The following is a 25843-nucleotide window of genomic DNA, read 5'->3' as shown; positions in this document are numbered from 1 at the left end:
CACACACACACACACACACACACACACACACACACACACACACACACACACACACACACACCCTATCCCTCTCCTAACAGGAAGAGACTCTCTCTATCTGAAGGAGGACATGAGAGGCCAGCTCAAAGAGGCCTCCTCCGCCACCTCCAAGGCCTACAGCACCATCCGCAAGGAGCTGGACTCAGACCTGGAGCTGGTGGGCTCCGGCGGGGAGGCGTCGGACCTGGAGGAGGAGCTGGAGGAGACGCAGATGAGCGCGCCCATCACCATCATGAAGCCCATCCTGCGCTTCCTGCAGCTGCTCTGTGAGAACCACAACAGGAACCTCCAGGTCAGAACAACAACTGTTTCAGTCTAATGATATTACTGGTCTTAGTTGTATAGAATCTGAACCATAACCACTTTCTGTTATATTATTATGTTATGTTATACATATAGTCATTAATATCATATTAACAGAATCTTGACATTATGTATTGTTACTTAATAATCTTGTCATAGTTGTTTGAGTGGAAATAAAGAATGGAAAAGTCCAATGTTCTACTGAAACAAGTGTCTTTGTCTTGTCCTTGCGGACCCACAGAACTTCCTGCGCCACCAAAACAACAAGACCAACTACAACCTGGTGTGCGAGACGCTGCAGTTCCTGGACTGCATCTGCGGCAGCACCACGGGGGGCCTGGGCCTGCTGGGCCTCTACATCAACCAGAGGAACGTAGACTTGGTCATCCAGACCCTGGAGACCATCACCGAATACTGCCAAGGGCCCTGCCACGAGAACCAGGTGCTAGGCTAACACCACCACCTTCACCAAAACCACTCAACCAATCGGCCTTTCCACTGCAAAACAGTCCTCTCCCTACATAGTCTAAACAACCACCGTTACATCAAAGGCAACCAACCCAAAATGGCAATCACAGTCAGACCAACTCCCCACACCAAACGTCACTGTGCGGTTAAGGTCTCCAGTCTTACTTTAGACTTCAGTCAGACGTGTTATTACCTATTACTAAGTCATGTCACTGTGGTGACGTCAATACTCTAATTGGCTGATTAAAGCTCATCACAGCATGCTTCAAAAGTCTGCCCAATGAGAGGGAGATTGAGCGAGTGACCTGGGGGAATCTGAGAGCGAGTGCTTGTTATTAATGACTGACCTGGCTGTCTAATAGAGAAACGTCCAAGCAGAGGTAGAGACATACCTCTGTTCTCCTGAGGTCATTGGTGGCTGTCTCATGGTGGCATAAATCCAGGAAATTATCCTTTTAAGAGGGTGTTTATACACTAAGCCTGGGTGCTCTTGGTGCGCTGGGAGGCCTCTGCTGTCTGCTCACTGCTGCCCCTGTGTGTGTGTGTGTGTGTGTGTGTGTGTGTCTCTGGATGCTCTGGGAGGCCTCTGCTGTCTGTTCACTGCTGCCCTAGTGCACTGTCCCAGTTTCTCCACACTAACCTCCAACACTCTCAAGGCTGCGCACCAAGCACAGGGTGTGCGTGTGTATGTGTGTTGGGGTTGGTTTTGTAGGACAGTCCAGAGACAACTGCCGATGATTATTTAAAAAATATATCATTGGAATATAGATGCCATATCACACTTAAAGGGTTGGGGCTGTTATTATGTGTGTGTGTGTGTGTGTGTGTGTGTGTGTGTGTGATAGAGAGTGTGTTTTGTGTGTATGTTGTGTGTGCCACAGTAACTGTTTCAATTTTCTTTAGGCCTGCATAGCCAAGCACGAATCCAATGGCATTGACATCATTATCGCACTTATCGTCAATCCCATCAATCCCCTGGGCAAGCACAGGCTGGACCTGGTGCTGGAGCTGAAGGTAGGACTGCACACACACACACACACACACACACACACACACACACACACACACACACACACACACACACACACACACACACACACACACACACACACACACACACAGCTTTAGTATTTCATTGTTTCCTTGAGTCTACATATCAGTGGAACCACAGACAAAGGGCCTTTTCTACCCCAAACAGAACAACGCGTCCAAACTGCTGCTGGCCATCATGGAGAGCCGGCATGACAGTGAGAATGCCGAGGAGATCCTGGACAAGATGAGGCCCAATGAACTGGTGAGAGAGAGGGATGCAGTGAGCTACTGAGAACAACATCTGGTGCAAGTGGCCGAAATTATTTGATGTGTACGCTAGAGAAGGCACTGAATAGATGTTTTCAGTATTGAAATGACCACTGTGATGTGGTGTCAGGGTGGGTGTTTGCATGGGTGGGGAAAGGTGTTTCCTCTGACACCCTTTCATCTGCTGCCCAGGTGGATGTGATGAAGGAGGCATATCACCAGGGGGTGGAGAACGAAGAGGAGGAGATGATCGGAGACAGCATCAGGTCCAAAGATGTCGGCCACAACATCTACATCCTGGCACATCAGGTAAGAGTGAATGCTTAGGCCACAACATCTACATCCTGGCACATCAGGTAAGAGAGAATGCCTAGGCCACAGGAACATCCCCACAGTAGTAACAGAATGAAGAGGCGGATGTGTTGCCTTATGCTGCTGTGTGTGATGATGCATGATGACTCAATAGGGAGACAAATGAAGGTTGAGTTCATTGTGGCTATTGAAGATCAGTTCTCATTTCAGGACCATTAGTCAAAAGGTAGTCAAAAATAGTTTGTTGGATGTTTTAATGAAGTCAATTCAGATAAGGTGTGGAAGTGAACCTACCTGATCTATATCTGAAGTATAATTTGACATCTTTATTTCACCGTCATGGCTGTGATTTATTTGTATTTATATTATATTTATGTCTTTATCTCATCCATGTTGCATTACAGCAAAGGTACTACTCATTAACTGAAGTAGGGCTCTAGATGCACTCCTTTGCTGGTGGCTTTTATGTTTCCCACAAAGTACACACACACACACACAAACACACACACACACACACACACACACACACACACACAAACATTCACACACAACAGACTAATCCAGATCCATCCATATGAAACATTAGTGCAGATATACACACACTCACAGATATTCATCAGCATGACCGTACTTCCATACCAATGTAGAGATAACTACATTCTTTCCTACTGCACGCATATAACTCATGACTGCTATGCAAGCCGCATGCTGACCCACGCATGCACACACCTTACACATGCACACACCTCACTTAAACATACACCACACCCATACTCTGATGACTACAATGTTCAGCCTTCCCACTCATTCAGTTATATTTATCAGTTAAGCTGATAAGGCCTTCGGGCATTGGTTTTGTGTGAGATGCACACCTCTTAGTGGGATTAGTCAGCCAGTCTGAGCCTTGTTCCCCTCCCCTGCCCTCCCGGCCCCGGGCCCCGTCATCCTCCTCTCTCCTCCACGTGAGGAACATTAAATAGGCCCTCGAGACGCTGAAACTCTCCACTGAATTATCAGCAGAGCCAGTCATGGACAGGCACCAGTTATGTCATACCTCCTGCTGGCCCCACTGTTAAAAACACTTACTGTATGTACCTCCATCATGGAGATGACCGATAACCTCAGCCTCAGTTCCTCTGATGATCGTTACAGTTATGTTTTTAACTCTTATGTCCAGTTCCTCTGATGATCGTTACAGTTATGTTTTTAAGTCTTATGTCCAGTTCCTCTGATGATCGTTACAGTTATGTTTTTAAGTCTTATGTCCAGTTCCTCTGATGATCGTAAAAGTTATGTTTGTATATCATAAGTCCAGTTCCCCTGATGATCGTTACAGTTATGTTTTTATGTCTAGCATGATGGACTTTAAACCCACTGGAGTTGTTTGCCTCCAGTGGCCTACAGCAATGGTACATTAAGTATGCATTACGGTCACTAATGTGTACGATGAATCAGACATTGTTGGTGTTTGTAGACTTCAAAAATTGAGCAGAAGCTATTAATATAACTCCTGTTACTTCACTTTGGGTACATTTCATTAATCATATGAGCCACTCATGGTTTTGTTTTTAGGCATTTTAAACCGTGTCTGTGGTGGGTAGACAGATTCAGTCATGTTTCCTCTTAGTGGCCTAGTAACTCACACAGTGTGGTTGTGACATTCTTTGTAGCCAGATCAAAAATACACCACACCACTGCCACCCCACTTTTACCCAGACACCGGCGGAAGAGTCTGATAGACATCCTGTGACACTTCACTCTACTCTTTTAAAATAGATAGACAGAGACGAACTTCATGCTGATTCTTCTTTATGAGATAATGAAGTTTTGGATGAACAGTTTTTTATGTCGGCATGTGCGTTGAGAATGGGTTTTTGGAAAAGATTAGTTTGTTTTTTAATGGTCGTCAAGGGCCCTAGGGTTTCTTCTAATGAATGGTGGTTAACAGCATTTAATATTTAACAGCATTTAAATGAATCCCAAATAATGCATGCTTCTTGTTTGGTGTTTGGGTCATGATATCAACTTGCACTTCATGATGTGGGTATGTTTGATGATGACTTGTCATGAGGTTTACACGCACACACACACACACACACACACACACACACACACACACACACACACACACACACACACACACAGAGTCTTACACCTACATGTCGTCCACACACTGTATCCACTTCAGCTTTGAAAACATTGTGATGTACAGCAGGCCCTCCCTCCCTCCCTCCATCCCTTCCCTATGACTTGGAGTCCCATGATGCTGCCCAGGCCCATCCCAGCTCATGTTTTGCTCATCCAGCCTGTTGTTCAAGCTCATGTGTTGCTCATCCAGCTTGTTGTTCAGCTGCCTGAGCTTCACACACAAACCCCCCTTCCATCCTCATCGTGTCCCGTCAGGTGCTGCGGCAAGGGGGAGGAGGAGGAGCAGGAGTGTCCGGCGGTACCGAACGACGGCAGGTGCACAGACAGCAGGTCTGGTTTGTTAGCTGAGGTGGCCCTCTGCGAGCTGGGCTTTCACACAGACTCCACTCTGGGTGTGGATGGATGTCACAAGGCACCGGGATTAGTCACAGTTTAGACAAGTCTGGGGTTGAGTTGAGCTGCTAAGTGAGATTAGTCTATCCTGGGTGACGGCTAGCTCCTAGGTTTCAGGCTGTTCCGATCACCTCTGCCTGATCACACTCTCACCACTTGGGGTTTCACTCAACAGGAAAGTGGGGCCTTTTCAAATAAACCACACTGTATTTCACTCAACAGAAGAGTGGGTCCTTTTCAAATAAACCACACTGTATTTCAACTGTAAAACTGTCCTTTATTTTTGATTTATGTAGTGGAAGTGCTGATGAATGAATAACTGTATGAATAACGATATGCATAATAATGATTTAACCCATGGGCGTTCTCGGTCGTAGTTGGCACGGCACAGCAGGATCCTGCAGCAGAGCCTCAAGCCAGGAGTGGAGGTAGACGAAGAAGGCGATGATGCTCTAAGTTACTATGCCAACCACACCGCTCAGATAGAGGTACAAGGCCGTCTCACCCAATCACAGCGCTCAAATAGAAGCAGAAAAAGTTAAGTGTGGTCTGCTGACATTTGTCCATGTCCATGTCAGATTGTGCGGCACGACCGTAGCATGGAGCAGATTGTGTTCCCGGTGCCCAGCATCTGTGAGTACCTGACGGAGGAGTCCAAGGTGCGCGTCTTCACCTCCACGGAGCGCGACGACCAGGGCAGTAAGGTCAACGACTTCTTCCAGCAGTTTGATGACCTCTACAACGAGATGAGCTGGCAAAAAAAGATCCGCAGTAAGCCCCGAGCATCTCTACATGTCAAAAGTGTTGTAATCTGCAGAATGTCCGCTCAGGAGACATGGATGATCCTGCTCTCTTATCTGCCTCCTGTAGATAACGCGCCATTGTTCTGGTTCTCGCGGCACATCTCTCTGTGGGGGAGCATCTCCTTTAACCTGGCTGTGTTGGTCAACCTGGTCGTGGCTCTGTTCTATCCTTTTGGAGATGATGAGGATGAAGGTGAGGATTTTTTTTCTCAACCCATTTCCTCTGGTCAGACCATCAGGTTGCCGTGCTCAATATTTGTACTGTGTTAAATATCATTTCAGCATAATTTGTATGGATTTCAAATATCACCCTAGGCTTCAAGCTAGTGCTAATATATTTGTGAAGGGGGCACATCCTCTTGATGTGTGTGTGTGTGTGTCTGTGTCTGTGTGTGTCTGTGTGTGTAGGTGTCCTGTCCCCCTTCTTGTCTATTCTGCTGTGGGTGGCGATGGTCGTGAGCACCGCCATGCTCTTCCTGCTGCCCAGGCCGGGGAACATCCGAGCCTTCCTCCTGTGTGGAATCCTGCGCTCCATCTACACGCTGGGCCTGGGCCCCACTCTGCTGTTACTGGGGGCTGCCAATGTAAGTCCCAGACCCCCATAGCATGCACCACATAACCCCACCCACCCCCTTCTCATCAGCTACCACTGGTCTACTGTAGCAAGGCAGATACACCAGTGCTACTCTCCATCTCCATTGGACTTTAGAGAACGACTTTTTGCTGTCATGCTGTGTGTGTATTATTTCTCCCTTAATGTCAGATTGACACTGTGACTGTGTAGTAGACTGTAGTAGTGGGGGACTTTTCCTGTGTGTGTGTGTGTGTGTGTGTGTGTGTGTGTGTGTGTGTGTAGTGTGTGTGTGTGAGAGAGAGAGTGTGTGTGTACGTGTCTGTGTGTGTGTGTGTGTGTGTGTGTGTGTGTGTGTGTGTGTGTGTGTGTGTGTGTGTGTGTGTGTGTGTGTGTGTGTGTGTGTGTGTGTGTGTAGTGTGTGTGTGTGAGAGAGAGAGTGTGTGTGTACGTGTCTGTGTGTGTGTGTGTGTGTGTGTAACACACTCTCTGTGACCCTTCTTGCTCCATTCTGGTTTTCATGATGCGAAACACAACACCAGATTGTCATGAGAGTAACACTGCCTGCTTCCTTAAAATATATCTTGTGTCCCCCCCATGTGAGGAATTATGGAGAGTCCCTGCTAATCAGTCATACAATCTGGTGGATGTGGGCGTCTTGTCACCATGGTTCCTGCCACCCAGAGGGGACAGTCCTGGAGCCTCTTCTTCCTCTCTTCCAGTTGGCTGCTCTGTGGCCATTGTGTTGTAATTCACCCACAAGCTGTAGAGAGCAAGCTATTCTCAGCCTCAGTAAAGGGGCTTTTTATTTAACAGTGTGTGTAATGAATATCCTCTTAAATGCAACTCACCAACTGCTGGTTGCATGTGAATGCTCACTGGCTGAGAGAGTCTGATTTCTCAATTCCATCTCATGTTCTCCTTCTCTGTCTCTCCCTGTTCCTCTCTCTCTATCTTTCTCTCTCTCTCTCTTTCTCTTTCCTTTTCTCTTCCACCCACAGCTGCTGAATAAGATTGTGTTTCTGGTGAGCTTCATTGGCAACCGGGGAACTTTTCCGCGCGGATACAAAGCTGTGGTGCAGGACATCTCCTTCCTGTATCACATGACCTACGTGGTGGTGTGCATGCTGGGCCTGTTCGTGCACGAGTTCTTCTACAGTTTCCTGGTAAGGGCCTCCTCCTCATGCCTCAGCCCTCCGCCATCTCATCATGTGTCCCTCAGTTGATAGGGCTAAATCACTCAAATCATGGCATTGGCAGAAACACAGAGCAGATCCTGCTCTGATGTTTGTGATCTTCTGCCAGCTCCATGCGTGATCAAGGGAACACGCAGGCAATGACGTCAGCCCAGCCGTGCAAGTCTCAGTCATGCTGAATTGAGTTGTTTAATTGAAAACAGTAAGACTTGTCGGCTATAGCATGTTATCTTTGTGTGTGTGTGTGGGGATAGTCCCTGAGTCTGGAAAGTAAATACTGTAGCATGACAGTGCAGACATGTTTGATAACCATTAGCAGCGGGTTTTGAAATCAATAGAATAGCAACTATTAGCAGAGGGTATTTCAACGAATGCACTACCAAGGCAAGATTCACAATGTTTTCTGAAGAAGGATGATCGTTTCTCTTTCTGTGTGTGTGTGTGTGTGTGTGTGTGTGTGTGTGTGTGTGTGTCCAGCTGTTTGACCTAGTGTACAGGGAGGAGACGTTATTGAACGTGATCAAGAGTGTGACGCGGAATGGCCGCTCCATCATCCTGACAGCTGTGCTGGCGCTCATCCTGGTGTACCTCTTCTCCATCGTGGGCTTCCTCTTCCTCAAGGACGACTTCAGCATGCCCGTGGATCGCCTCCCCGCAGCAGGTCACTTCCTGCGTGTGCACACTCATACTCACACACTCACATGCAGACACACTCTAACTCACACGCAGAAACATGCACACACTTGCACCCACACACTGTCTTACACGTGCACATGTATTTACAGTTACCTATACATGAAGAACTCCACAAACATGAAGGCACACACACAGCACATACATACAAATACTCTTCTTTAAGCAACAGCACGTGCAGATACACACGCACACACACACACACATACACACACACACACACACACACCTCGTCAGCACCTGTGTGTCCCCCTCTGCCCCCTGGGTTGCTTATTTATTTGATGTCTAATTTTACCACTGCCTGCGTGTATGAGATCAGGTTGCCTGCGAGAAGACTATTGACCTTTCCAGCTCACCCAGCAAAACACAGAGCATGAGCGTGTGCACGCACACACACACACACACACACACACACACACACACACACACACGCTCACACACACACACACACACACACACACACACACACGCTCACACACACACACACACACACAACACACACATGCTCACACACACACACACACACACACACACACACACACACACACACACACACACACACACACACACACCACACACACGTAAACAAACAGTGCTAGAGGGAATGTGCTGAAAGATGTAATGCAGTGTAGCTGTGTCCAGGTGTTAGCCCTGCATGCCTGAAGACTGTGATTGTGCTGTATGTACAGTGTGGGATACGAATGTGTGTTTGTGTCTGTGTGTGTGTGTGTGTGTGTGTGTGTGTGTGTGTGTGTGTTACTTGTGTGTGTACAGCTATTTGCTCTTTGCCTTGGTGTTTGGGGCAGATATTCTGCTGAACATGCTTGTTTGTGTGTGCACGTGCGTGTGCGTGTGCGTGTGTGTTTCCACCCTTGGACCGGTCAGATTGAGTCTGTGCTACTACTGTTGCTGCTGCTACAGACTCACTTTAAAGTATACTTCATTATACTTGGTATAGTTCCATGTGCTCATGATGTTCTTAATGTACTGAAAGTGTGCTATTTTCGTTTATTATACGGCTCTTCAGAATGTTCCAAAAAGTACCGTTGATTTGAATGGGCCATCCCTACGTCATACCCATACATTAATTCCTGCTAACAGACCTCTGCGAAAGATAATCACCGCTGTCATTGGCAACGGGTTTTGTACTTCTAATTCACATCTTTCATATCATTCCGCCAGAAGTCCAGTCATTTTAACGCAACAGTAGAGAGTAATTTGAAGTCAGCAAGTAATGGGTTGCTATGCAACACCTGAAACTTCAAAGTTCTATTTGCTTGAAGAACTATTTATTTCTAAACGGGACACATGAAACGGCACCTAAATCATTAAAAAGAGATATGTTGGAGGAATGTCTTCTATTGTCCGTCGGTCATTCTACAAAAATAATTCCCTTCGGTACAAAACAACACCCTCCGCTGCGCGTCGGGGTGTTGTTCGCCCCGTCGGGAATTATTTTTGTAGAATGACCTCCGGACAATACATTATCCCTTACATCAATTATGCACTCAATTATACAACAATTATATATTGTACTTGACTACTATTTTGAGACACCATTAATATGCACTTGAATATACTTAAGTACATCTTTTTACCCAGTCTGTACTTTTTAAAACAGTTCTTTGTTTTAAATTGGAGTTTATTTGGATCCACCTCTCCGATTATTGTTAATACACTTACAGTGTATAGGAAAGACATTTAAAATGTAGTCAAAATGTGTGGATAATATATTTCCTACACAATATATTAGCCACACAAATATATTTAAGAATGTCTTTATTACCACTAATGATATATCATTAGCATACTATGTACATAATTAGTACATGAAATACACAATTTTAGTACATCAATCATGAGTGCATGGAAGTATACTTAGTACGTGTAAATTGAGTATACGCTAGTGTACTATTTTCAACTTGGGTACACCTGTTATTATTCTTTTATCACAATCCTACAAGGACCTAGTATAATTATCAGAACAAACTTTTGACAAGTGACCTGAGTAAAAACAAATTTAAAAATGGATAATAACAAATATTTGAAAATATATTCTAAATTGAAACATAATATTTGATTCTGGGGGGATGCAAATGTTATGTTACTTCATTGGTTTATGGACAGAAAGACCCTATTTTAACCTAGTCAAACATTAAATTCACATTTAGGCTATGTTCAGACTGTAGGCAAATCGGATTTGTTTATCAAATCGGATCTTTTGAGACAGATTGTCTGCACTCTTCTTTTCAAGTGATCAGATCTGATCCTATCTGTAGTAGTAACGATGTAAGCGGCAGCAACTACGTAGCTACGACACTCCTCCAAAGCACTCTCAAAGAGTAGAGAAGCAATAAACCAATCAGTGGCAGTTCTTTGGCGCCCTGCTAGTAGCAGCTTGAATTGATCCGTCACTCTGGACTTAATGTTGTTGTTGTGTGTCGCACTGCAAGTGACTCAAAAGATACTTTGAAATCTGATTTGAGCGTCCGCACTGAGATGCATCTGTAGAAATCCGATTGGAATCGCATTTCAAACCTGGATCAGATCACATTTTTTGCTGTCCAGACTTTCAAAAAATCAATCTGTACAAACTGGATATATTGTCCATCAAATTTCAGAGGGAGTTCTCAGCATTCAGAAACAGGCAGTGGACATGCTCTCTGATGATGAGCTGGAGGCCATCAAATCAGGGTTCACTCACCTGTTAGACGCTCCTGCCTTATGCACGTGGCTTGGAGTATTGCCTTTGGCAACATACAAGGACTCCTGTCCACTCAATTTAGGCCATCCATGACCACAAAGGCCCCTACTTAAATATTTTCTGTGGTGTGCTTGGCTCTGTGTATGATGTCTAGGTCCTCAGGTTAAGCTCAGAAGCTGTATTAACCACCTGGCAGGTACATCATTGGTGATGGAGATTTTTCATCTGTTTAATGATACCACATTAACAGCAGGCCAGGAACTGGCACCTGGCAGAAGTGAGGTCCGAACTTGCGAGAAATTGTTTTCACTTCAATGCTGCATATCACAAATCCTGAAAGTTGCTTGCAAGGTCCACCAATGGTTTGCTTGCAGAGGTACAGAGCCTTGACAGAGGTAAGAGCCTACTAGGAACACTTCTCTCGCGTGAATTCTCTTCAGGTCTACATTGTGTAAATGTTGTCAAAATAATGAACAATGTAGCTAGCTAGTGTTGCCTCTATGGAAGATAACTAGATAGCGGTAGCTGCCAGAAAACACATCTACTGCTTGGCATGATGGCTTACAAATATACAAAATCCCATACAACTGAATGGCTTAACTTAGCTTGACAACTTTTCTCTTCCAATTTTCTTCTCATTACCACATTTTTTCTGCAGCAAATTTCGTTACTTTTGGCCACGAAAAACACAACAAACCCCGCCAAGGTCCTGGTGGCATCACAATGTTTAGCAATTCACGCTGGAAATTGAAAAATAAAACGTAATCACTGCAATTTTAACCGCAGTTTTGGAGAATTCCCACAGCAATTGGCCACAACAACCACATAAAACCCTCACAAGATCCTGGAGGGACTGAGCCCACTATTAAATAATGCACTAATAAAACAACTCTGCATATTTTGGGGGTAGCATCAACTCTGTCTTTATCTGGATACACTAAATATCAATATTACACTGAAATACTGCTGAGGAAGAAATTTAGTTGTAATTAGTACATTTTTAATATATGTTTGCATATATTTTTGCACACAAAACAGAAATGAACTCTCTAATAAATGCTATCGAGTCCATGTTTATTGCTATTTTAGTTGAGATAAACACTTGCGACATTCATGTACTCATCATACACACCTTCAGTCAAGCCCCACGAACAAAGACAAAGGTCCTTATGGTTTAATATACACCAACTGGTGCAACCTAGACACATCATCAGTGATGGAACCTGGGATCATCGGGTGTTTCGGGTCTTTCAACATCAGACACCCGCGCCCAGGCGACCCAGCCGGAGGTGATCACTCCCCGGCTTGTGTCTAGGTAGCTTGTGTTGCCCACGGATCACCCCTCTTGATCCACAGCCATCTTGATGCCCTCTCAGCAGCATCTGTGGTGTTCTTGATGGCTTTCTTGCTGTTAATAGATTAATAATTGATAATTGGATTGCATGACAGATGTAGAAATAAAAGATGTTTGGAAGTCTAGTGAATATGGGAGTTCAGTAGAACTCTGCTGTGGGCAGAGGAAAAACCGGTTTAGAGCATGATTTCACTATGTGTGGATTTTTATTCCATCTAGGTGTGTGTGGATTGTGTGTATGTGTATGTTTGTGTGTGTGAGTGTGTCTATGTCTATGTATGTTGTGTGTGTGTGTGTGAGCGCGTACACAGTTGCAGTGTGACAGGGTTAGAGACAACCTGCCAGCACATGTGCACCTGTTGCATAACTCTGGAGCGGCCACACTCCCGTTATGTAATCTCCTCATCTCTGCGTGTGTGCCTGTTTGTGTGTGTGTGTGTATATGTGTCTCCTGCTGTCCCCTCAGGCCACAGTGCCTCACACACACACACACACACACACACACACACACACACACACACACACACACACACACACACACACTCGCACTCACGCTCAGCTTGGCACAAAAATAAACCCACAATCACACTCTCACACGCTTACATGTGCACGTACACAAACACATACACATGCACAGCTTCAGCTTTGACTCTCCTATGTCTGTGTCCACTACACCCAGACACACAATACTACACACAGACACACAACACAGACACACAACACTACACACAGACACACACACAAAACACTACACACTGGCACACACACAACACTACACACAGACACACAATACTACAAACAGACACACACACACAAAACACTACACACACAGTGTGGACACATGTGTCCAATTTCCGATTTCAGTCCGATTTAAATTGGAAATTGGACACGTGTCTCCCCAAATCTAGATTTCTTGTGTCCGACTTGAGTCCGACTGGACTCCGATGTAAACCCCTGGATACAGGATTCGATTCCGCTGGGAAACGGACTGGGCGCGCATTTGTCTCTCGAATCTAGATTCCAATTAGACAACAACAACTTTTGCACGTGCTTGAGATCCTGCCCACAGACATAAACATGCATCATATATGTCTATGATATGATAATCGCTGCTAGATGCTCAGTTCTTGTGCTCCCTCTGATTCACGTTGAAATACTGAAACCGAAACTGAAACTTTGAAACTGGAACGCAACTGTTTTGGACAGAACACGCTAATTCAGTGAACAAATATTTTCATATTACTTTTCCACCAGTTGTTAGTCATGTAATCCATTCATATCGATGTGAATCAATCAATACTAATACAACTTTAACTGTGGTGTGTTTTTGTTTCATTTCACAACGTATTTACTGTATAATCAACGGTAGCAGATGTAAACATTCCGCATTTGATTTGAACTGACACGGCCAAGATCTGGATTTGTCACTGCCATGTGCTTTGAGATAGTGCAGTTAACCCCCCATGGAGACCCCATGGAGAGAATCGGATCGGATCGGAGTACTGCCATCATGTGCACGCACTGACAGACACACAACACTACACACAGACACGCAACACTACACACAACACTAAAGACAGACACACTCCTAAAACCTGGAGAAAGTATGAAATGGAATGCAAATCCATACATTTAAAAACGTACCATTTAGATTTTACCTTGTTTCATGGACCTCATACATAATACATAAACAAAAATACCAAATACATACCAAAATTTGACGTGACGTGACGTGTACTCACAGCCACACATCCTTTCGTGTATTTCTATATGCATGTGTCCATACACATAACACACACAGCACAAATGCACACACACAGCTCTGCGCGTGCTGATGCCTGTGGTTCAGTCACTTAGCCCAGCGGATGCTGCAGCAGCTCTCAGATGTCCTTCAGCCACCAAGGTCCTTTATTATTTAACACAGTCTCACCTGTCCCCATCCGTTACCATTTTTAATAACAGTCGCATGAGACTTGGTCACCCCTTTGGATTTACGTGGGATTTTGCATAATAAAAGTGTGGGATGATCTAAATCTATATGGCAGTTTAACCAGATCACTGTTTCCATACTCTAACTACACAGTCAGTGTTAGCCTTCATTTCTTTAAAGGAAAACATTGCATAAACATTGAAAATAGTCAGCTGAATGACTTGTTGATATGTTTTGCTATTGGTTGCATCGTGGCCAGGGATGTGTACAGAAAGTCCTCTCATTCCACTGTTCGTAGCAGTAAAGTCAGTTCTGATAAACCGTGGCCCACTTAAAAGACATTAGCAGATTGGGGCCCCAGCGTGGATGTGGTCAGCAGACTTGTGTGTGTGGAGGCCGAGTCACGCGAGACCCAGACCACAGGGGCCTCAGGCTGAGGGGAGAGCAGTGAGGGTTAATGTCAATGTGTGTCACTCTTACTGAGAGGGTTAATGTGCATGTGTGTCACTCTTGCAGTGAGGGTTAATGTGCATGTGTGTCACTTTTGCAGTGAGGGGAGAGCAGTGAGGGTTAATGTCCATGTGTGTCACTTTTGCAGTGAGGGGAGAGCAGTGAGGGTTAATGTCCATGTGTGTCACTCTTGCAGAGAGGGTTAATGTCCATGTGTGTCACTCTTGCAAGTGAAAGTGAAAGTCCTCTCTATGGCAGAGGTGGTGTAGACACACACACTCTGAAATTAACCTTTGCATTTAACCCATCCAGGGAAGTGACGCACACACACACACAGTGAAGTGAAGTAACACTAACCCGGAGCAGTGGGCTGCCATTGGCGGCGCCCGGGGAGCAGTGATCGGGGTTAGGTGGCTTGCTCAAGGGCACTGTGTGTCACTCTTGCAGTGAGGGGAGAGCAGTGAGGGTTAATGTCCATGTGTGTCACTCTTGCAGTGAGCGTTAATGTCCATGTGTGTCACTCTTGCAGTGAGGGGAGAGCAGTGAGGGTTAATGTCCATGTGTGTCACTCTTGCAGTGAGGGGAGAGCAGTGAGGGTTAATGTCCATGTGTGTCACTCTTGCAGTGAGCGTTAATGTCCATGTGTGTCACTCTTGCAGTGAGGGGAGAGCAGTGAGGGTTAATGTCCATGTGTGTCACTCTTGCAGTGAGGGGAGAGCAGTGAGGGTTAATGTCCATGTGTGTCACTCTTGCAGTGAGGGGAGAGCAGTGAGGGTTAATGTCCATGTGTGTCACTCTTGCAGAGAGGGAAGCAGCTGCGCTGAGAGATGTTGATACGTGTACGAAGGACAGCTGCCCGGGACCCACTCCAAGTACGTTCATTACACACACACACACACACACACACACACACACACACACATATATATGAGATGCATCTGTAAACCTAAACAAATTATCGCAGGATAAGAATTATGAATAATAAAGAAGAATTTAAAGAAGAATTTTGTGAAACAAAAGAACTATGTGAAAGAAAGGAAAATTGAGAACCAAGCTCTAAGAAGACAGTAAATGTGGAGTTTGAGAAATGTGAGTATTTATCGAATTTCACCTTCACTGATCTGACACCTCAACAAAAAGATGATGACATAAACACTTATGCTGCAGTGTTAAATCTGATTCTGAACAGAGATGCATATCCTTCTTAAGATCTTTTTTTTTCTTTCCCTATTTCCCTGTCCAAATGTTCCCCTTGTGACTGTCTGTCAGTGCCAGATTGGCACAGTGCCTGGGCTGCCTCACCAGGCTAAAGTTGCCTTGCACCAAACAAGCACTGCGTGCCAGCTTCTCTTTAGTGCTCAGTGAAAAGTATAAGCTTATGCCTCCATTTAGAACCAGCTTGTATTTTTGCACATGTATAGAGAATAATGTGCGTCCTCATGTAACCCTCAGAGCTCACACGTGTTGTTGCTCCCTCTCTCTCTCCTTCCCTCTCTCTCTCTCTCTCTCTCCCCCTCTCTCTTCCCCTCCAGCCTTTCTGTTGCTTTCTTTTCTGTCCCTCAATCCGCCCTTTTTTTCTCTGCAGTTTCCTTGCTATCTCTTTCTGTCCAACACTCGGTTCTCATTGGTGCTCGAGTTCCGGATAGTTCCCCACTGTCTAGTGCAGAGCACACACAGAGGTGGCAGTCTGGTTCTCTTACGTAGAGGAGCGTTATGGGAAAGTGCAGCGCTCTGACCTTAGTTTCATCACTGAACATGCTGTTATAAAGCAATTGTGTGTGTGTGGGTTGTCACTTGGAAACAGCGTTGTTGTTAGAGACACCATTTTCGCTTAATTGCACACACTGTAAATAGCGTTTCTCCGATTATTCTCAGGAAAAAGGACATTTTACATTTTTGTTTAGTGGTCTTTTGAGGTCTCTGGTGCCCTTGTGTGACCTCTCCTGTGTGTGTGTGTGTGTGTGTGTGTGTGTTTGTGTGTGTGACCCTGCAGTGTTGGAGGAGGATGATGGGACGGAGCGCATGTGCGACACCCTGCTCATGTGCATCGTGACTGTCCTCAACCAGGGCCTGCGGAACGGAGGTGGCATCGGAGACATGCTGAGGAAGCCCTCCAAAGATGTCAGTAGCCTCACATCACGCTCAGATTAGATTTACCACACTCATTAAGGCACTGGCAAACAAAATTCCCTAGATCACGTTGCACACTGCTGACCGCCAGATCCAAGGGCTGTGCTTTTGGGATGGAAGAAGATGGTGATATATCTTGTTTTCTGCTTGCTGTACAGTATTGAGACACTGACGGCAAACTATCAACACATTTCGTCAAACACAGGGCAGTTAAAAACTTCTTCACAAACTCATCCTGGTTTTGCAGAGCATCCCTATCCTCTCCCTCCATGTTGGGCTTCATGATAGAGTGGTGATGGTAAACACAGTTATAACTTGCAGTGACTGGCTCGGATGAGAGTGCACATTACATGGTTTCCATTAAGTAAAATAGCTAGGTCTTATGAAATATTTTTCATGTTTGTGGAGAAAAAATATACCAAATAAATGTTCTCTTCTTTGCCTGTGTTACAATATATCAGTGTTGTTGGAAATGGCACTATTGCATCGTGAGTTAATCTGTCATTACCACCCACACTGTGCACATCCTGTCCCCCTAGCCAACAAGCAAAAGGACTCTGTTTTTATCTGAAGATGATTATTATTATTTAGCTCTCTCATGTTCATGTAATGTGATTCCGTCTAGTCTAGTCTTTGGCTGGTAGTCACCTCAGTGTGATCACCTCTGATTGTCCTCAATCCATCTGCAGGAGCCTCTGTTTGCAGCACGCGTGGTGTACGACCTGCTCTTCTTCTTCATCGTCATCATCATTGTGCTCAACCTCATCTTCGGTGTGATCATCGACACCTTCGCCGACCTCAGGAGTGAGAAGCAGAGGAAGGAGGAGATCCTGAAGACCACCTGCTTCATCTGTGGTGAGCAGCACTGATCTGGGACCAGTCTCTGACAGCTAGGGATAGTGAAGTAAACGTCCTCCTCAGTTCTTCAAACTGGTATTTACTTTTCAACACTACTCTAGGTACACTTTTGGGTGAGATAAACCACCTCAGGGCCAGTGTTTGGTAAACCTTTTGGGGGATTTTTTTTTTTTTTTGACAGAATCTATACTGTGACACCTGTTGTGATAATGAGCCTCATCAAGCTGGACTGAAAGTTTAGTGGGCCTGCAAAAAAAGGAAAGATTTGGGGACATCTGTGTAGGTATTGCTGCACAAATTCAATACTTAGGCAGTCATCTTTAACAAGCTGCCACCCACGAAGCCGACACCTCAGCTCCATATGGTGCTGATGCTGAGACTTCACTCTTTAGATCACCACCCAGGAAAGACATCGCACTGTGTCGCCTGTCAATCAAAACAATGACTGCAGATGTTCTGTCTGTGAGTGATGAGACTGGAAGGAACATTTGTAAACGTCTCCTCACTAATATGCACTGCCCCCTGCAGGGCTGGAGAGGGACAAGTTCGACAACAAGACGGTGTCATTCGAGGAGCACATCAAGTCGGAGCACAGCATGTGGCACTACCTGTACTTCCTGGTCCTGGTGCGGGTCAAGGACCCCACGGAGTACACAGGGCCCGAGAGCTATGTGGCCAAGATGATCAAGGTCAGTCAGCACTGCCCAGAGCAACACTCTCTCTTTCTGCTCACTGTTTCCCTGCTATAGAGTCTGGTCCAGGTGATCCCACATGTTTCATCAAACTGTATGGCTCACAGCTGAGAACATGCAATAGCTATAAAAGCTGGTCTAGCGATTTTCGTAGTGTGTGTGTGTGTGTGTGTGTGTGTGTGTGTGTGTGTGGTGTGTGTGTGGTGTGTGTGTGTGGTGTGTGTGTGTGTATCCTCTCTCTTCTAGCCTGTCTGTCACACAGCGCTGCAGCATATTGCTTGTCCAGTGCTGTGTGTGGCTGTGTGCTGGTATGTGACTGAATGCTCCACTTCAGTATTAGCGGATGATTTATTTGTGGCACGGGTCACTGTCTGTCTAGACTGGAGTGTGGTGAGCGGAGTGTGCGTGTGCGTGCGTGTGTGTGTGGGGGGGTGTGTGTGTGTGTGTGTGTGTGTGTGTGAGTTTGTGTGTCCGTGTGCATGTGTGAGTGTACGCAAAGTCTGCACCCTGAACCTCTGAAGGCTGCCTGGAACATTGAGAGAGAGCGCGGGAGAAAGACTTTTAAAAGTCTGTATTTAAAAACACTCTGAAAAAAAATCAGTTTGTATCACCAGTTTTAAGCCAAACCTCAGGGGTCGCTTATTGGCACAGTTGCCTCCCTCACATACCACTTCTCCCTGAATAGTGCCACGTTATCTACAGGGAGACAGAGAGAGAGAGAGACGCAGAGAGAGAGACGCAGAGAGAGAGACGCAGAGAGAGAGACGCAGAGAGAGAGACGCAGAGAGGGAGACACAGAGAGAGAGACACAGAGAGACACAGAGAGAGAGAGACAGAGAGAGAGAGAACTAATCAGCCAGACAAACGTGAGATCTTCTCTGGTCTGCTTAGCATTGTAATGAGCCCCTGGTGTGGCATGTGTTTGACCTTTTCTTGGGATCTCACCTTTCTTCTCTCCATTTTTCCTCTCTCTCTCTCATTTTCTGTTATGGCTCTGGAGACCTTAGTAACTCGGACCCTTTTTCAGTTTTTTTCACTGTGAACTTCACATGTCTGGAGAGGTCGAAAGTGGGTATGACACGTGCACACCTTTGGTTTCCTGTGTGATACTATTATGGACTGCTCTATACATGTGCGTGTGCGTGTGCGCGTGTGCGTGTGCGTGTATATCTATAGTGCGACTGTGGTTGGACATACAGTAGTTTTTAATGAATGAGTAGAGTGAGAGTCACACAGGCTGCACATGTGTTGTACATGGAGATGATTGAGACCCAATTAGCTGTGGTTGTGACACACACACACACACAGTCAAGTTGCTGGCCCTCATGTGGCTCCTGAGACAGCTCCTCTGCAGGGATGGGGGGGGGGGGGCTTTGCAGTCTGGTGCAGGGATGAGAGCAGGATGAGACGCTGTCCTCCCTTCCCTGTCCTGTTCTCTTCTCTCCTGTTCTATTCTGTCCTCTCCTGTCTGCCCTTCTCTTGTCCTCCTCTCCCTCCTTTCTCCTCTCGTGTCCTGGCTGTCCCAGAGGCCAATCCTCCCTGTTCCTGCTTTCCATTTTGCTTCTGCCTACCTTTGAATCTCCATACACAAATTCCAGTAAAAAATAATTCTTCTTCTTCTTCTTATTATTATTATTATGATTGTTGTTGTTGTTATCTGTAGTAAAAATAATAATTATATAATATCAATTGGTAAGGGGTTGGGATTTGGTGGAGGGGGGGACAGTTTACACTGAAATACTCAAAGGCTAGAAGAACAAAATACAGCTTTTTTTTAATATGAATTACCCTCTCCCCCCTCTTTCTACAGTTTCAAGCGTTGGCAGTGAAATCAGGCAGCACTCTGGCAGTGTTCAGTGTTCTTGCTGGAACCCTCTTATTCAGGCGGTTGTGTAGAGGGCATCGGATGCATACTGTAGAGCCTAGAATATACCTATGCTAATGCTGGTTGCCTATAGACACGTGAAGTAGAGAGAGAGAGCTTTGTATAAGGTGTGTGTATGTTTGTGTGTGTGTGTGTTTGTGTGTGTTTGTTTTTGTGTGTGTGTGTGTGTGTGTGTGTATGTGTGTGTGTATGTGCATTTGTGATAATTGCACACAGAAACCTGATCGACTGGGGTTGCTTTATGTTCACACACACACACACACACACAAAGTGAAGAGCTAGCAGGTAGCGCTGCCGCAACCACAGCAGTGTTATGTAACCCATCTCAAGTGGCCGTGCTAATAGCTCAGCCCTGCCTTGCACGTGCTCCTCTGTCCCCTTCTGTGTGCGTGCGTGCACACACACACACACACACACACACACTCACACACACACATACACACACACACACACACACACACTCACCCCTGCCCAGTCGCTCATTATCTCACAGTGAGTCAGGCATCTCCTAGGCAACACAGCCGTCACGCGCTGTTGGCGGCGGCAACAGGAGTGAGAGACTGGGGGGGGGAGAGAAAGAGGGAAAGTGTGGTGTGTGTGATAGGGGGACAGAGAAAGGGAGAGAGAGAGAGAAAACAAAGGGGCCTCCAGGCTTGTGATTCTTCGGTTGGGTTGGAGGTCATTAAATCCCTGCGGGATGGACTCTGGTTCGGGTTGTCTATAGCCATGGCCAGGGCCGCAGTGGGAGCCCCGGCCGTCTCCTCCACTCAGGCACGCCATTGGCCCAACCTGGCCATGTTAATCACACTGATTACAACAGTCATGCTGCTATTTCCAGCCATCATTTGTCTGGGCTGAATTAGAGGCACTTGACTGTGAGGATGGAGAGATTTGCAGGCGCAAGTGATGAGCGAGTGACAGAGGGATGGAGAGATAGAGAAACTGAGAAAGTGAGAGAGATTGGGTGAGCGAGGGAGAGAGTGGCGTGAGCAGTGGATCCTTTAGGTGAGCCATAGGGTGGCCATGGCTCATCAGCATTAGCTGTACTCCAGCGCTAACTCTGCCCAGGTTGTTGTGCTAACGTGCCCAGACTCCGCAGGGCTGAGATACACACTTTAAGCTTCCTCTTTGATAGCTATGTGTGGTGACAGACATGGGGAAGTGAGCTGTTTTCACTTTATGCATGTCTAGATACGCGCTTGTTTCGTGTCCTCGTGTTGTGTTCTCACCTTTGATTGCTTTAACTTCCCAACAGGATTTTTGGTCATTTTATTTTTCAAACATCATCATACATAAACTGTATTATTTTGTAGACTGTGTTCTAGCCCATTTAGGCCTAAAACGCCTGGAAAAAATGCCTGTAAAACCTATGGGCGATTTCAGAAACCTCCCCTAAAACCTGAAGTTTTTCTAGAAATTCAGCAATTGTGTCAACGCCTACTACATTACTGATTTCTCAGCCCCTGTAACAGATAGGAACACAATTCAAAAAGTATTTGAGAGCTTACACCTGTGGCTTTCATGGGAATTTTTATTTACAAATATTTATTTACAATATTTACATACACCTTCTCAAAAGTAAAAAAAATATGCAAAAGTGCAGGATCAGAAAAAAATAGGCTATATGACAAAGTATATAACAAAGTGAAATAAAGTATATAACTATATAAATATAAGTAGGGAAAGTTTTTGAGTTGTTTACTTGTTTTATTATGAGCAGAAGGGAATACGATTAACATCTATTTTGTTGTCCGTGTAGTTTTTACATACCAGGGATATTTGATGCTCATTTGGACACTATGGATGGAGAATGGACCTGACGGTGTCAACCTCTGAGTTGTTTACTTGTTGTATTATGAGCAGAAGGGAATAAGATTTTGATCAACAATTATAACTATTTTGTTGTCCATGTAGTTTTTACATACCAGTGATATTTTTATGCTCATTTGGATACTATCACTGAGATACAGATGAACTAGTTTAGTGTCAAATATTCCATTCAAAGGGAAAAAAGAGGGATAATTCAAATAAAAAAACAAAACAAATTTCAAGTACATCTTATTTATCAACTGATAAATACTGTATGCTGGGCTGAAATGGAAGGCAACCAAAGCATTCACTATAATAAATTATAACACGGGTAGATGGAATTATAACACGGGTAGATGCAGGCGCGCTGGAACCTCTTTCATGCCGGGGGTGCTGTGGGCTCTACTAAAATATGTGACGTCACAACAACATTATTTTAGACAAGTATTTATGGGCTATAGCACTGATTGTGACCACTAAATGACATTTAAAAAACGTTTAAAATACACCAGAACCAAGCATGAACTATTTCTAATACATGCAAACTTTATTTCATTTTTCCGTAGCCAGTACACATTCACTGCCGGAGTTCCATCAATGCAAATGTCCTCCATCATCTACGATGATATCCACATACATAGCCTAAATTAAGCCTAGAGGCCGAAGTTGAATTTGGCTAGGTATTGCCTTACAATTATTGCCTATCTCCAACGAGAATCTTAACATGTAAACAAATCCAAAAAATAATGGAACAACAACAACAAAACATATAACATGATCGATTATGTGGCATGTTCCAGATCTCGGCATAAACGTCATTGACATTCACAACTCCTGTTAATCCACAATAAAGAAATCGAAAGTTTGGTATATGTTAATTTGCTCCTTAACTCTAGATACCCACAGATAAAGTAGGCCTGCATAAACTATTAGCCTAAATTTTTGCCTTTGAACAGAATAGCCTGTGGCCAACGATTTACTCTGTCGTCTTAACTATGCTCCTCGATAACAACTCCAAAATATGTTTCTGCTTATTGCTAGTCATTGCGACAGTTATGCGTGATCGCGTGTTTTGGGGAATGTAGTGGGGAATGTTTCATGTGAATTAAGCCATCTACACGACTTTTTATATGTCTACATTGACTCGGTTAGTTGTTTCTATGCTACACGAATGTTGCAGAGTATTGTAAGTCTCGAATATTATTTGTAGGTGACGGCTAACGCTAGACCAAAAACCCATTAAAAAAGATAGTAGCTAGCTAGCTAGCCTGTGGCGATATCCAAATCAATATAAACAAATATTAACAAAGTTGAAAGTGTCCCATTGTAGTTTTTGTTATTTTAATGGCAACTTTATAAAATGAGCAATGTGTATGAACAAAATGGTGCGAGATCAATGTCGATCTCCTAGCTAATCATGAACAAACTTTTAGGCTAACAGACGTGAAGTTCCCAATGCTATTTGTCTGTTGCATAGCAACAGCCACACAAAGGGGGACTATTTTCTCTTGGCTACTGAAATGCGATACACAATGTTTGGTGACTAGAACTTTTTTGTGCTGAAAGGCAGCTTACTGTTTATAATTTAATTAAAAAACGATATTTCCCGGCAGCAGCCAATGAGGTTGTTTGGTGTCGTCTTTGACGGTTTGAAAATTGTAGGACTGTATGCTATTTCCAAACGCTACACCACGCCCACTCAAAGCGATGGAATTTGATCGCGTCGCTGTCATGGGTTTGCACCGTTAAAGGTAGAATGACGCAACAGCGCTCCCGGCTTTAATGGTAGAACAGCGGTAATGCTTTCCCGGCTTAAATGGGCTAGTTGAGTCACATTGATTTGTATAGCACATTAACAAACAAAAAAACAGCTGAAGTTGTGCCAATGTACTCTACAAACTTTATATTAGAGGAATTCTTGAGGTGAATGATTTTGTAGCACATTGCGCATTAACACTTTTGGAACTAGCTCAAGTAAAAGTAGTAGTATGTTTTTTTTGTTTGGGTATATATTTCATCAAGAAAGCTTTACATGTTTATAGAAATGTTACTTTGCATCATTGAGCTGGAGCTGGAGCTGTGTTTTTACACAGTAAAGTATTGTCCATTTGTTACCTCAACACTTGGTGGATGGCGAGCCTTTCGACGTCTTGCACTCTGCCACTGCTCTTGTCCCCCCAAAATTGGCTAATGTACTCCTGATTAAGAATTGGATACTAACATGCTTGGACATAAGTGCCTTTGATGGGGACCCAGCGGATCTGTCTTAGACTTTCGTGAGTGTGTGTGTGTGTGTGTGTGTGTGTATCGTGAGAGCGCTTGTATTTGTGAGCCTGCTCTCCTGTGCCAGTGCCAAGGCTGGAGCGAGGCAGAAAGAGATCTGTTGTTTTTGGAGTCGCTGTGGCCCACCCTTCCCGTCCTCTTGAGTGTGGACTGTGAGGTGGAGCTCCTGCCCTGCAGAGTTTGAGTCCAAGAGCAGTCACTGTCACACCATGCCAGCACTCTCACTCTTTCTCTCACTCTTTCTCTCTCTCTCACTCACTCACTCACTCACTCACTCTATCTCTCTCTCACACTCTTTCTCTCTCACTCACTCACTCACTCACTCTATTTCTCTCTCTCACTCATTCTCTCTCACTCAGTCTCTTGCTCTCTCTCTATTTTGCTCACTCTCTCTCTCTCTGTCTCTCTTTCGCTCACTCTCTCTTTCTCTCTCTCACTCTCTCTCTCTACCTCATGTCCTTCTCTGAGATACTTATATTCCTGTACTTTGTACAGACCTTGTTGTTCAGATGTAGCGCACAAAGTGACTTTCTGATTATCTGAATAGCATGTGCGTGAGTGTGTGTCATATCAGGTAGCAATATGCATTGTGTGGGATCTGAGTTTTCAGCTTCAGAGAAAATGATACTTCCATCATTCTCCAGTGTGTATGTTCCATCTTGAAAGCCGTGAGAAAGGCTGTGCGGGACACAAACGAGACCCGTCTGTGTGTGTGTGTGTGTGTGTGTGTGTGTGTGTGTGTGTGTGTGTGTTTGGGGGGGGGGGGTGTGTGTGTGGGTGTGGGTGTGTGTGTGTCTTGTTTCCTCCTTACGTAAGTGCAGGCTGGGGGAAAAACACCCTGTTCTCACCTCGGGAGCTCCCGCACAACCTGGTCCTTCCCACATACACCTTGGAGCCGCTGGTGTGGTGCTGTGGTGCCGAGCCAGAGCTGCCTTACGTAACCATCACCTCCCGCAGATCGGCCTGATCACTCCAGCCGCTCGCCCTTCTCTCCTCAGACACACACGCACACACGCACACACGCACACACGCACACACGCACACACACACATACACCTACTGAGCAGCACAAACATACTCACGTGCACATGCTCACACACATGCATAATCTTAGACATGTACGCCCAGAATGCACTGCCTGCAAACCCTCGCATGCAGACACGCACACTAAAGTATGGTCTCACACACAATTAAACACATGCTTACACTTAAACAGTGTTACTCACACACACACAATCACACACATGCTTACACTTACAGTGTTACTCTCACTTACTCACATCTGACACACACTAAACAGACATGTCATTGTGCACGTGCACACGCACACACACACACACACACACACACACACACACACACACACACACACACACACACACACACACACACACACACACACACATCCACACACACCCCCCACACAAACATCCACTCACTAAATATCGCGTTACAGTACCGATCCCACCGAGTGAATAATTCATGGGGACACGTGTCTGCTCCGCTCTGTGTGATTAATCTGT

At 45.1% G+C, this 25843-nt stretch overlaps 1 protein-coding gene across 1 annotated transcript in view; it reads left to right on the top strand.

Moving 5' to 3' along the window:
* Positions 1–25843, top strand: part of itpr2 (inositol 1,4,5-trisphosphate receptor, type 2) — a gene marked incomplete at its 5' end in the record, with an annotated part of 80388 nt that overhangs the window by 51240 nt on the left and 3305 nt on the right. Inside the window, 14 exons of the mRNA XM_080842784.1 lie at positions 81–331; positions 584–784; positions 1714–1824; positions 2009–2104; positions 2302–2418; positions 5340–5450; positions 5541–5733; positions 5833–5958; positions 6174–6349; positions 7338–7502; positions 8010–8307; positions 16657–16784; positions 17483–17648; positions 18180–18340. Of these exons, the coding sequence (XP_080698910.1) occupies positions 81–331; positions 584–784; positions 1714–1824; positions 2009–2104; positions 2302–2418; positions 5340–5450; positions 5541–5733; positions 5833–5958; positions 6174–6349; positions 7338–7502; positions 8010–8307; positions 16657–16784; positions 17483–17648; positions 18180–18340 (2300 nt within the window). The remainder of the gene's footprint in view (positions 1–80; positions 332–583; positions 785–1713; positions 1825–2008; positions 2105–2301; positions 2419–5339; positions 5451–5540; positions 5734–5832; positions 5959–6173; positions 6350–7337; positions 7503–8009; positions 8308–16656; positions 16785–17482; positions 17649–18179; positions 18341–25843) is intronic.

The sequence above is a fragment of the Sprattus sprattus genome (assembly GCF_963457725.1).
Source record: "Sprattus sprattus genome assembly, chromosome: 7".
NCBI classification, from domain to species: Eukaryota; Metazoa; Chordata; class Actinopteri; order Clupeiformes; family Clupeidae; genus Sprattus; species Sprattus sprattus.
Note: the sequence above shows the minus strand (reverse complement) of the source record. Positions and strands in the feature narration are given on the sequence as shown.